Source organism: Sprattus sprattus, assembly GCF_963457725.1.
Source record: "Sprattus sprattus genome assembly, chromosome: 18".
NCBI lineage: Eukaryota > Metazoa > Chordata > Actinopteri > Clupeiformes > Clupeidae > Sprattus > Sprattus sprattus.
The window spans coordinates 18,704,639-18,716,772 of record NC_137916.1 but is presented as its reverse complement, the minus strand read 5'-3'; the positions used below and the strand labels follow the sequence as shown (position 1 = coordinate 18,716,772).

The 12,134-nt window shown below is 47.5% G+C and overlaps 1 protein-coding gene across 1 annotated transcript in view; it reads left to right on the top strand.

Moving 5' to 3' along the window:
* pde4a (phosphodiesterase 4A, cAMP-specific) overlaps window positions 1-12,134 on the top strand; it is a gene marked incomplete at its 5' end in the record, with an annotated part of 48,996 nt that overhangs the window by 27,303 nt on the left and 9,559 nt on the right. Inside the window, 5 exons of the mRNA XM_080856049.1 lie at window positions 2,544-2,729; window positions 3,507-3,543; window positions 3,900-3,973; window positions 6,125-6,174; window positions 8,956-9,068. Of these exons, the coding sequence (XP_080712175.1) occupies window positions 2,544-2,729; window positions 3,507-3,543; window positions 3,900-3,973; window positions 6,125-6,174; window positions 8,956-9,068 (460 nt within the window). The remainder of the gene's footprint in view (window positions 1-2,543; window positions 2,730-3,506; window positions 3,544-3,899; window positions 3,974-6,124; window positions 6,175-8,955; window positions 9,069-12,134) is intronic.

The window sequence follows — 12,134 nt, the reverse complement described above, 5'->3', positions numbered from 1 at the left end:
GCACACACACACACGCACACACACAAACTTCACATGGCGCTCTGTTATGTCCACTGCCCTTCATAAGGGTTGTTGTTGGGCAAATAAGAACTGTTTGGCAATGAAACATGGCATGCTCCAGGCGCTTAGGAAATATAAACATTTAGATAGGAGGTGAGTCACTCTGTCCCTTCACTCCTCTTTTCCTTCTTCATGCTCTACCTCTCCCTTTCCTTTCGGCTCTCCTTTTTCAGTGTTCTCTCGCTCCGATTCTCTGCATTCTTACCCGGCTTGCGCAACTGCCTTTGGTCTTTTGCTCTAGTCGATCAGTCTTCCTGTTGCCACAAGAGGAACTCTGTCAGTACTGAGATAAGAGAGAGAGAGAGAGCGAGAGAGAGAGAGAGAAATGGTGAGTGATAAAGAGAGAGAAAGCTGTAGAGAGAGAGAGAAAGAGAGAGAAAGAGTCACTTTAGTCTTCAAGTGCAGAACTTTGAATGTGTGACACCAACGGGGTGTGGAACGAAGACACATAGCGATGGTTTGAGTCTGCAAGAGTGAGAGAGGAACTTGCGGATTGCAGAGGAAAACAACTTTTTTTATGGTCGAGAGGAGGACTTGCTGAGAAGTAAAAAACTGAGAGAGGAAAGAAGCACACTGAAAGAAAGAGAGCGAGAGCATGAGAGACAGAGAGAGGGGATAGAGTGCCATATGCCAGAGGGGTGTAATTGAACTGTCCAGAAGTTGTGAACATAAACACACGGAGAGGAAAAGCTGCTGGTAGTGGGACGTCCCTGTGTGTCCAGTCAGAGACAGCCTCTACGCGCGCACACCCCTCGCGGACTTCTCAAGTACACCAGAGCACCAGAGGAGCAGAGCACAGCACAGGTCTATGTGGGAGCTTTGGGAGTTAGTGCTCACGACCACAGCACTGATAGGCATCTCTTAGGTGTGTCTAAGAGACGTCAACAAACCATTCACATTCTTCGATTGAGAGATTAAGGTGTTTGGAGGGCGGGACGCTGAACCTGAGACAGGAAGGGAAATGCAGACACGGACTGGGATGAGTGTTTAAAGGCTGCTGAGTGGCCTGGGACAGGCACCTCAGAGTCGACCTCACGGAGAGACGGGAGACGGAACAGGAGATTTACTCAGTGTCACTGACGGCCTGACGTCGAGCACCGGAAAGCAAAAGTTGGGAGTGTGTGAAAGATTCACGACCAGGTTGGTGTAAAGTTGGCTCAGGTACGCGCTCTCACAAGCCCTGCCTGCCCTGCGATGGCACAGAAGAAGTTAGTGTGGCAGATCGGGTTGGAGGACAACGAGGCCGATTGCCCTACGTCCCCCACCTTCGCCGCCTCCCTTTCGGTCAGTCCTGATCAGGGTCGTAGCAGTGGGAACGCCCTCTTCAGACGCATGAGGCTCAACCGCAGCATTCAGGAACGTAGGCGCTCCATCCACCGCGGCTTCAGGTAGATATATATACACAGATACTGTATGGGTCTCACCAGCCGTATCCCAGGGGGACTCCTCCAAGTCAGCGCATTAGGTCGCAAGCTCTTGCATCTGTGTGCTTTTATTTCATTAAAGATGGTATATGAAAGTGCGTTTTGTTGGTGTGAACTCACGCTGGCAGAGTTGTGAAGCTATCAGGGTTGCTCCGTGTGTTGCTGGCTGATAAAGAAGCAGTGTAGGTTTTCGCCATCGATTAGAACTCCACATGGTGTGAATGTGCTAAAGCGCATGGGCAGCAGGGGGGGGGAGGGGGTACCTTGAGATGCCAGTAAACTAATATGCTTCCCAAGATGTCAGTTTTGACCCTGTGACAATCTAATGTGGTGTGTTGGGTCCATGAGGCAAAGATGACTTCATAAACTTCGGGTGCTGTGAATTTACTGAAAAGAACATAATTAAACTTGTCATGACTGCTTCATACTGTTATGTTGTGAGTAGGAAATCCAGTAATGGAACCCCAAAGTAATGAGATTAATCTTTGACCTGGACTTGTTGTTGCAGAATAAACAGAAAAGCAGTAAACATATACAAGTTGAAATACACACAACTCACAGTGATAGAATTTGTATCTGTCTAACGTTGGCAAATTGCTCTAAATTAAGTTAATTGCTTTACTTTGCGTCACAATTTTCTATACCACTCGCCAAGGAGGGTTTGCATCAAAAAAACGTAAGTGACTCTGAGAGCTTCCTCCCGAAGCTGTCTAAGTAATGTTTGCATGAGGTGATTCATGCTGCAACAAGCACAACATAATGAGGAATCAAATCAATTGGTTTTTGTCTGCGCTTGTCCTGAGGCAGATATCACGTTGCAATGCATTCAGCTCGCCTCAGTGGTCAAGCTGTTTAGAGATTCCACAAGCATGTCCTGGCGCGTTACTGGCAGAGGCAGCCTCATATCCAATGATGATTTGGTTTTGTGTTCCACCGGCCAGGGAGTCAAAATGTAATGATTTCACTGGCAGGGACCCCTGAGCATTCTGATAACAACGCTGTCTCTCTCTCGCTCTCTCTTTTCCCCTCTCTTCCTCTCTCTCTCTCTCTCCCCTGCAGTTTTGATGGAGAGAATGGGCCCTCTCCCGGCCGCAGTCCCATGGATTCGCAGGGGCCTCCTGGCCTGGTGGTCCACCCATCCTTCCCGCAGAGCCAGCGGAGGGAGTCCTTCCTCTACCGCTCCGATTCCGACTACGACGTGTCCCCGAAGACCATGTCCCGAAACTCCTCCATCAACAGCGAGTGGTGAGCACGGACACCATCTGTGCGCTGTTTTTTGCTGTCCAATGCACATGAGCTCAAAGGCTACTTAAGCTGTCCCAGCAACAGTAGCGGTAGCATTAGCAGACACCAGTGTGTGAACTGCTAATGACCTGTGGGAGATGCTATGGTTGCTGCTGGGGAAATGGGCAGGTCATGTGTCTTACATCATTTCTTCGTTGGTTGATAGGAACTGCTGAGGCAGAAGTAAACTTGTCGGTCAGGAGTGTTACACTTTCATAAGCCTATGATGCAATGGTGCCTGACACTAATGGTCTCTCTATTCCTTCTGTCTCCTTTCCCTATCTCTTTCGCTCTCTCTACCCCTCTCTCACTCTGTTGCTACCCCCCCCCCCTCTCTCACTCTTGTCTATCTCTACCCCTCTTTCACTCTCTCGCTACCCCTCTCTTACTCTCTCTCTCTACCCTTCTCTCACTCTCCCGTTACCCCTCTCTTACTCTCTCTCTATACCCCGCTTTCACTCTCTCGTTACCCCTCTCCCCATCTCTCTTTCTCTGTCTCTCTCTCTCTACCCCTTTCTCACTCTCTCGTTACCCCACCTCTCTCTCACTCTTTTCTCTCTCTACCCCTCTTTCACTCTCTCATTACCCCTCTCGCCATCTTTCATTCTCTTTCTCTCTCTCTCTACCCCTCTCTCTCTCTCTACCCCTCTCTCCATCTCTCGTTGCCCCTCTTGCCATCCTTATTCTCTTTCTCTACCCCTCTCTCTCTCTCTTGTTTCTCACCCCCTCTCTTTTCAGCCATGCTGAGGACCTCATAGTTACTCCCTTTGCTCAGGTGAGTCTTCCAGTCCTTTTTCGTCTCCTCAGCAGGTGTGTATTGTATTCTGTGTGTGTTTGTGTGTGTGTATGGTGTGTGTGTGTGTGTGTGTGTGTGTGTGTGTGTGTGTGTGTGTGTGTGTGTGTGTGTGTGTGTGTGTGTGTGTGTGTGTGTGTGTGTGTGTGTGTGTGTGTATGCTTGCTGTGCGCAAGCTTGTGTGTTTGATATTTCCATTTCATCCAGTCCTACATCCACAGGGCAAAAGCTACCAATAGTGTGTGTGTGTGTGTGTGTGTGTGATGGCTGGTAATATTGCTGAGAGAGCCCTCCTGAGTTCAGTGTGCTCACCTCTCTTCATATCTCTCACCCTCCAGGTGTTGGCCAGCCTCCGAACCGTAAGAAGCAACTTCACCATTCTCGCCAATGTCAACTCACCTACTACTAACAAGTCAGTATGCCAGCAGCGCACGTGCCACTCACCCCTGTCCCTCTCTCTCCCTCCCCAACTCCCGGCCCACTGTGCTTACAGTGCCACCTTGTTTGTGTGTGTGTGTGTGTGTATGTGTGTGTGTGCCCTGTACTTTTTCTGTTGCCATGAATATGTGTGTGTGCCATCTGTGTTGTGTGCTGTCTTCTCATTTCCTTCCCGTGGAGTAGCTGACTCTGCTAGGGATTCGGCCCTGATGCGATGCCGGTTGTCCGGATCTGTGCCAGATGGCGCCACTTCTGTGCTGGATCCGTGCTCTTTTCCTGCCGGTCCTGGGCCGAATCCATGCTGCTTCTGTGCCGGATCCATGCTGGTTCTCTCACAGAAACAGCTTCTGTTCGGGAGGCATTGCATGCCTACTCGTCCGCCTTAGTTACCTGTCTACAATAACTGCATCTGGGATTTCTCCTCATTCTTTGCTTACGCGGTGAGACAGCACACTCGTTCTGTAAATATTTTTTTTCTTTTCGGCTGTGAGTTTTGCAGCACATGTCAAACCAACCCCTCATTCAAGCATCATGACTGATGCTTTCTTGTCATGCTGAGTAGAAGCTGACTTTGGGACAGATTGGGCCCTTGGACTGCACCAAGATGGCGCCGTGCAAGTGGCAGCTTGTTGCAGTAGCTCCGGTTAATGTCTTTTATTTCTCTGCAATTTCTCTTTGGGGATGAATAAAATACTCAATCTATCCATCTATATCTATCAATCTTAGTTTAGTTTATTGACCCCTCAGCATTAATACAAATTGATTCAGAATCAGAGAGATGCCCCTGGCACACTGTCTGATGGCTGTCTGTCACGAGGCTGCAGGTCCTTGGGATCAGGCCCTGACTCACTCCACTGTACTGCCATGTGATCTACAGCGTCAAAGACCTTGGCAAGGACAGTTGTTGTTAGTGTACACATTGAGCACAGTACATCACAGGTACACAGTCCATCAAACTGACTAAATAGTTGTGTTGTAGCACGATTCTGTCAGCCGCCAAACTGCACGAGATCTGGGGTGATTTTATTCAGGATCCAATGCACAGCAAGCTGTTTGCATAGTTTCTATCAAGCTGTCTGTCTGTCTGTCTGTCCGTCCGTCCGTCCGTCTGTCTGTCTGTCTGTCTATATGGGCTGGATCTGGTCTAAGGTCTACTCATCCTGCACCCACACTTCGTACCTTACATGTACACTCAACTATCGCCACTTCGTACCTCACTGTATGTATAATCAATTATCGCCACTTAGTACCTTACTGAATGTATTCTCAACTATCGCCATTTCGTACCTTACTGTATGTATACTCAACTATCGCCATTTTGTACCTTACTGTATGTATACTCAACTATTGCCATATTGTACCTTACTGTATGTATTATCAACTATCGCCACTTTGTCCCTTACTGTATGTATACTAAACTATTGCAACATCGTACCTTACTCTATGTATACTCAACTATCGCCACTTCGTACCTTACTGTATGTATACTCAACTATCGGCACTTTATACCTGACTGTATGTATACTCAACTATCGACACATCGTACCTTACTGTATGTATACTCAACTATCACCATAAGTGTGTCTCGCCGCCACACTTTTTTGTGGAGCCCTGAGCGTGTACTCAGACAGTGGGAAGTGCCTGCACATGTCTACCCCCTTGTTCTGAAGAAGCATCCCCATGCAGGGTGTCATGCTGGTCCTTCAGGCATGTCCGCCCCTAGCAGAGTCAGGCACCCGTGCTGCTTAGACACCTCTCCAGAGGAGCCTGTGTCCAGCCGGAGCCAAACGCTGCATACCAAGTAGTTCTCCAGAATGAGGGGGTTGTCTGTCCACGCCTCAGGGGGGGCTGAGCATTGCTAATGGCATTTATGTTTGTTGTGTAACTGCAAAATGCGTTTTCATGTTAGTCTTAATGAGCACTCGAGGAAAAATGTATATGACAAGCAGCTTTTGAATCTTCATATGTAATTGCAGATTTTTTCCCCCCTCTGTCAGTGCCTTGTAATTATAATCTGAGAAATAAACAATCTCTCTCCACTCACTGAGCGGAGCTGTTGATATTTTTTGCCAGAAGAGGGCGCTCTCACACACTTCCGCTCATACACTTCTTCTTTTGTCCACAGGAGGTCACCAGTGACAAACCAACCCACTGTTCCCAAGGCAACGCTCTCTGGTATGTTCAGTGTGCTGTTACTTCGTCACTTGTGAACGTTATCCCACACTAGCACTCTCCCACACAATGTCTCACACATTTTCTTTCAGTTCCTAATGCAGTCTCGCTTTGCCAGCATATTAACACCTCTTCTTTTTTTACAGTTGAAGGGCATCGTCATGTGGTTCACTCACTGGAGTAGTGAATCACTGACAGTAGGTTAGTTCTGTCATGATTGCGTATGAATATTGGAAAAAGGCCATTAATTATTAGGCCCGTAGGCCTATGGATATTTTCCTGCAGCCTATAATTTCAGTCTTATAGTCTTCTAAATACTATATATAATTAAAGCTGTTCTGTGTTAGAACATGCTTTATTACATACCACTTGTTTGTATGTGGTATATGAACTCTATGAACATCTTTTTAGATTCATGACTTGGCCATGACAGGCCATAGTATTTGGAGGCAGGGGCCAGCCACTCCAAATGTAGTAGACCTACAGCAAGACAGATTAAACAATAAAATATTACAGTCATAACTGGTGGCTGCGCGCAAATGTGTTTCCACTCAACCAGGTAAATCAGAGATATTGAGTATGTGAGACATTTAGTAATTTATCAGACACTTTCTCCAAATCGACATAGCCAAGTACACAGGATTCAGATGGATTTTCCCCATGAACCCAAACTAGTTGGGCTACAGGTCATAGACTAACCCAAAGCAACACCCCAATCATCTATCCTTTTCAAATGATGACAAAATAGCATAAGCTACGTGTGAAATGTGATCATGCTGCTTTCATGCAGACGTACTGAAGAACATATTCAGTAAATGACCATGCTGAAGCCAGAGGCACAAAAGACTGAACATGAATAGAGAAGTATCACTAAATAGTGGTGGAAGTTTAAGCCTCAGGCTCTGTAAAGTGCCATGATGTGCCACTCATTCCTATTTGTGTTGTATAATAAAACATTGGCATCCCATATAGCATTAAAGTGCCTCCCAGCAGTCCATCCCATATAGCATTGAAGTGCCTATCTGTAGCAGTCCATACCATATAGCATTTAAGTGCCTCCCTGTAGCGGTCCATCCCATATAGCATTGAAGTGCCTATCTGTAGCAGTCCATCCCATATAGCATTGAAGTGCCTATCTGTAGCAGTCCATCCCATATAGCATTGAAGTGCCTCCCTGTAGCAGTCCATCCCATATAGCATTGAAGTGCCTCCCTGTAGCAGTCCATCCCATATAGCATTGAAGTGCCTCCCTGTAGCAGTCCATCCCATATAGCATTGAAGTGCCTATCTGTAGCAGTCCATCCCATATAGCATTGAAGTGCCTCCCTGTAGCAGTCCATCCCATATAGCATTGAAGTGCCTATCTGTAGCGGTCCACAAGTTGGTGGGGTTGGCTTTTAGTTTTTTTGTGAACCCCAGTGGATTATATGAACAAAATACATGAACATGGTTCAATCAAGTGAATAATTTACACAAGAAGAGAAAATTAGCTACAAAGCAGCAGCCCTCAGTTTGAAACTCCTTTGGGCTGCTTGCGGATGACCCCTGAAAAACAATAATGAAAGGAGCCAGCAGACAGCCAATTTGGGCCTCAGTGGACCTACTGTGGCCTGCTAATTGCTTGCTATTTGGGATGTCATTTTTCTGAATCCATGAGAGAGACACTGTGCAGTAAAATACCTACTTCACTCCCCCTCTTAGAATGTGGTTTGAATCATGGTGAACAATTGGCAATACTTTACTATAACCTTCCATTATAAAACATAAGACATAACCATGTCAGAAAAGTTTATGCCATATATATCATATCCCGTCATTAATCATTATGTCAGTTAGTATTCAATTGTGACAGTGTTTTACCCGTGTTGGCTACAGTCATGGCAGAATTTTATGATAACACGCTGAAAAAAAATATGGTAATGACAATATGACACTGCATTATTACAGAACACTGACAAGCTATGATAAGTTAGAACATTGAATATGGCATGAGTAATGACATGATTAGGACATGTTTATTGCAGTCATATGATGGATGGAATATGTTTGTGTTGATACTCTTCTTTACAGTGCCTTTTATTTTGGCCTCAAAATGAATCCATAAAGACAACAGTTTCTCTGTTCAGACTGTGATGTGTGACTTGTTATTCCTATTTGCTTTGCATGTTGATTTCCAGCCCAGTCATGCCTGGCTAAGAAGGCAAACCTTAACAAAAACAAATTCTCGTGGCTTGCCATCACACATTACTTCTGTTTCTGATGACTTTCACTTGTTAAAAAGCAAAACAGCATCTACTATTGATTATTTATGATGAGATGTATAATGTTCTTTATGCAAAGTGGAGCCTCTGAATTATTCATGATTCGGAGTGTCGTTATAAAAGAAACCTCTCCTCTACTTACAAGTCATATGCAGAAAGATCATGTGACATGAGGAGATGCACAAACACTGTTATGTTTGTTAGTTTGCCACGCAAGCTACAATGTCATGTTATTTTATGTTGGTGATCACCACACGAACATCTACAATGTATGGTTATTTTATGTTGCTGATCATCACACAAACATCTACAATATGAGAGACTGCAATGTAATGCTATATTGGTGGTCACCGCACAGTGTTATATCTGCAGTTTTATATTAGTGATCAGTTAAACTAGTGATAGCCACAAGAGCATGCCAAGTGTAATGCTATGTTGGTGATTACCGCCTTGGCATCTGAAATATAATAACAGTGAACAGTGTTTCACCCTGGCATGCCTTGCTCTTTGCTCTCCTGTGCAGATGAGACGTACCAGCAGCTGGCGCGGGAGACCCTGGAGGAGCTGGACTGGTGTTTGGACCAGCTGGAGACCGTCCAGACCCACCGCTCCGTCAGCGAGATGGCCTCCAACAAGGTGCCTCCTCCACCCTCAACTCACTCAGCTACACCCAGATACCCATCCACCCTGTACCTATCACATGGTACTCTCCCAGACCCCAATAGCAAGCTTCATCTATACAGTCCAGAGCATAGAATTGATGCTATGGCTGCTTCCATCCAATATGGCCACTTCCATGTTGTTTTTTTCTGTGATTGGGGAAATACTGCCACCCCTGTTGTCATGGTGCCTCACAAGCATCTTAACATGTGGTTGGGTGTTATCATTTTATACCAGGAGGATTTGTGGATAATAGCTGTATTTGTCTGCTTTCATGTCTACTAGAGACCAAGATGGATTTGTGTCTCATTGGTCAGTCGACGTATCCTCATAGATATATTTGGAAAGAGATTTTGGAATGAGATCTGGGATGTATCCACAATAAACTGCGTGTCAGATCAGAAATATCCAAGGAATTCATTTTGAATACGTGGCTGTAATTCGCTTTCTTTGTGGACATTTGTTCCTCAGGCAGTGGCATTGCTCTAGTTTTGGAAGGCAGAGAAAGAGAGAGGGAGAGAGATAGAGAAAGAGAGAGAAAGAGAGAGACAGAGAGAGTGAGAGAAAGAGAGAGAAAGAGAGAGGGAGAGAGGGAGAGAGATAGAGAAAGTGAGAGAAAGAGAGAGGGAGAGAGGGAGAGAAAGAGAGAGAGGGAGAGAGAGAGGGAGAGAAAGAGAGAGGGAGAGAGAGAGGGACAGAGAGAGTGAGAGAAAGAGAGAGGGAGAGAAAGAGAGAGGGAGAGAGAGAGGGACAGAGAGAGTGAGCGAAAGAGAGAGACAGAGAGAGAGGGAGAGCGAGAGAGAGGGATAGAGTGAGAGAAAGAGAGAGGGAGAGAGAGGGACAGAGAGAAGGAGAGAAAGAGAGAGAGAGAGAGGGGAGAGAGAGGGAGAGAGAGAGGGAGAGAGAAAGAGATGGTCTGTGGGTGGGTGGAGAGGACAAGAAGGCGACATGGGGAGGAGGGCTGTTGGCTCCTTCTGCTGATGTCTCCGCTGTAACCTTGGTTGCTATCGAACTGCAGCGAGGTCTGCCCTTCCTCCTCTGCCATTGGCTTCCCAGTCTGACCACAAGGCATGTGTTTTAGGCGTGGTCCAATGAAAAAACGGATACACTCTTCAATAGATCATTCCCTTAAAGCAACAGCGTCATTTTTTGTGTTTTTTTTGTTATGCTGAGGGTAAATGCATCATATTTTGGAATAACTACTCACAATTATGAGATCATTACATGTGTGCCTAGGTGTGCATAAGTACAATTAACATTTGTTTGGTGTGTGCTGTATGTGTGTGTGTGTGTGTGTGTGTATGTGTGTGTATGTGTGTGTTTATGTGTGTGTGTGTGTGTTTGTGTGTGTGTGTGTGTGTGTGTGTGTGTGTGTGTGTGTGTGTGTGTGTGTGTGTGTGTGTGTGTGTGTGTGTGATATACATGGGCGAGTGAATTTTGAAAGGAATAAGAAAAAACACATTCACTGTTCTAGGGGTCCTATGTAAAGAGAGAGAGTGAGAGAGAGGATGGTTGCCATTAGACAGGCTGTTATCATACACAAACACAGACACAAATTACGCAGGCAGCAACAGACATGTAACACATGTTCAGGCTCCATCTTGTTGCTCACACACACACACACACACACACTCTTTTGGTGCACACTTGCATGGTATCTGAAGCACATGCGCACATGCTCAGTGCGCAGGCGTGTGCACTTACACACACACACACACACACACAGCATCCAGGCACGCGCATGCTGCCACAGTGCCTGATTAGCTTGCGCAAGCTGTCTACAGCATCCAGGGAGACGGAGCACAGAGGCAGGCAGAGCAGAGCAGAGCAGAGCGGAGCAGTGTCAGCTCAGGAGCTAGCAGTGACTCCCCACGTCTGCATCCTCCAGCGTCCTGCGACTCTCGCTCCAGAGAGAGAGACAGGAGAGGGAGGAGAGGACAGGAGAGAGCACAGCCATGGACTGAGCTGGGAGGGGAGAGAAGAGGCAAGGAAGGCAGGAAGGCTTTGGATCTGGACTTGGACATAGATGTGGATCGCATAGCCGGATCGAGCAGCTGGGAATCGGGCTGAGCACCCGGGCACTCTGGGCCCCGGCTCCTGTGGAACTGCGCCGTGGGGGGAGGGGTACCGAGCAGAACGAGCACTGGGAAGAGGAGAGGTAGAGAGGAGGGAGAGAGAGCCTTGTTTTTTTTCTCCCCCCGCGTACCCTGACCACCGCCATACATACTGTGATTCTGCATCTGACCATCTACAAAACGGGGGCCTTTTCTTTTATTATTGTCTGTTGTGCAGTCACTCACTCCTCGCTTCTCTCTCTATCTGTCTCTTTCTCTCTGTCTGTTGCTTGCTGTCCATCTGTTCTGCCTCATCCGTCTGTCCATCGTCCTCTGTGTTTACCCCGTTCCCTCTTTCCATCCCTCCATCGCACCCCGTGTCTTAGCAACCTCTTCTCTCTTTCCAGCCCCTCTCAATCTCTCTTTCATCTGTCCTTCTCCCCCTCTCTTTCCTTCTTTCCTTTCTCCCTGTGTTCTTGCTTTCCTCCTTCTGTCTGTCACTCTCTGCGACCCGCACATCCATCTTTCCCCCTGTCATTTCCTTCCTTCTTCCTGTCGACTGGCTTCTAGTAGTGTCCTTCACAGTCTCCCCCTGTCTGTCACTCGCCCTCTCTTTTCCTTTTTTCTTCTTGTTTTCTCCATCTTGGCTCTGTCGCCCTGCTCGCCCCTCATCCTTCCTGATCTGGGTCAGCCGTGTACAGCAGTGGGGGTGAGATGTAGTCCCCACGGCCTCCGCTTCCAGGGGGGCTCCTGGTCAGCTTGTCGCGGGAGGGGGGACCCTCATTCGTGGATGGCCGCGGGCCCCGCTCTGATGTCAGCCGGAGGGTCCGGTTCGGGGGCCGTTGTGCTTCGGGGGGGGCCGTGAGTCCCCCGCCCCCAACCCACGCCGCTCGTCCATCTGCCCGTTCCGCCCGCCTCCGCCCGGCCTCGCTGTCCCTGCCCCTTCGCCAGGGGCTGGCGCCGTCGCTCTGGAGTGCTCTGGCTTATC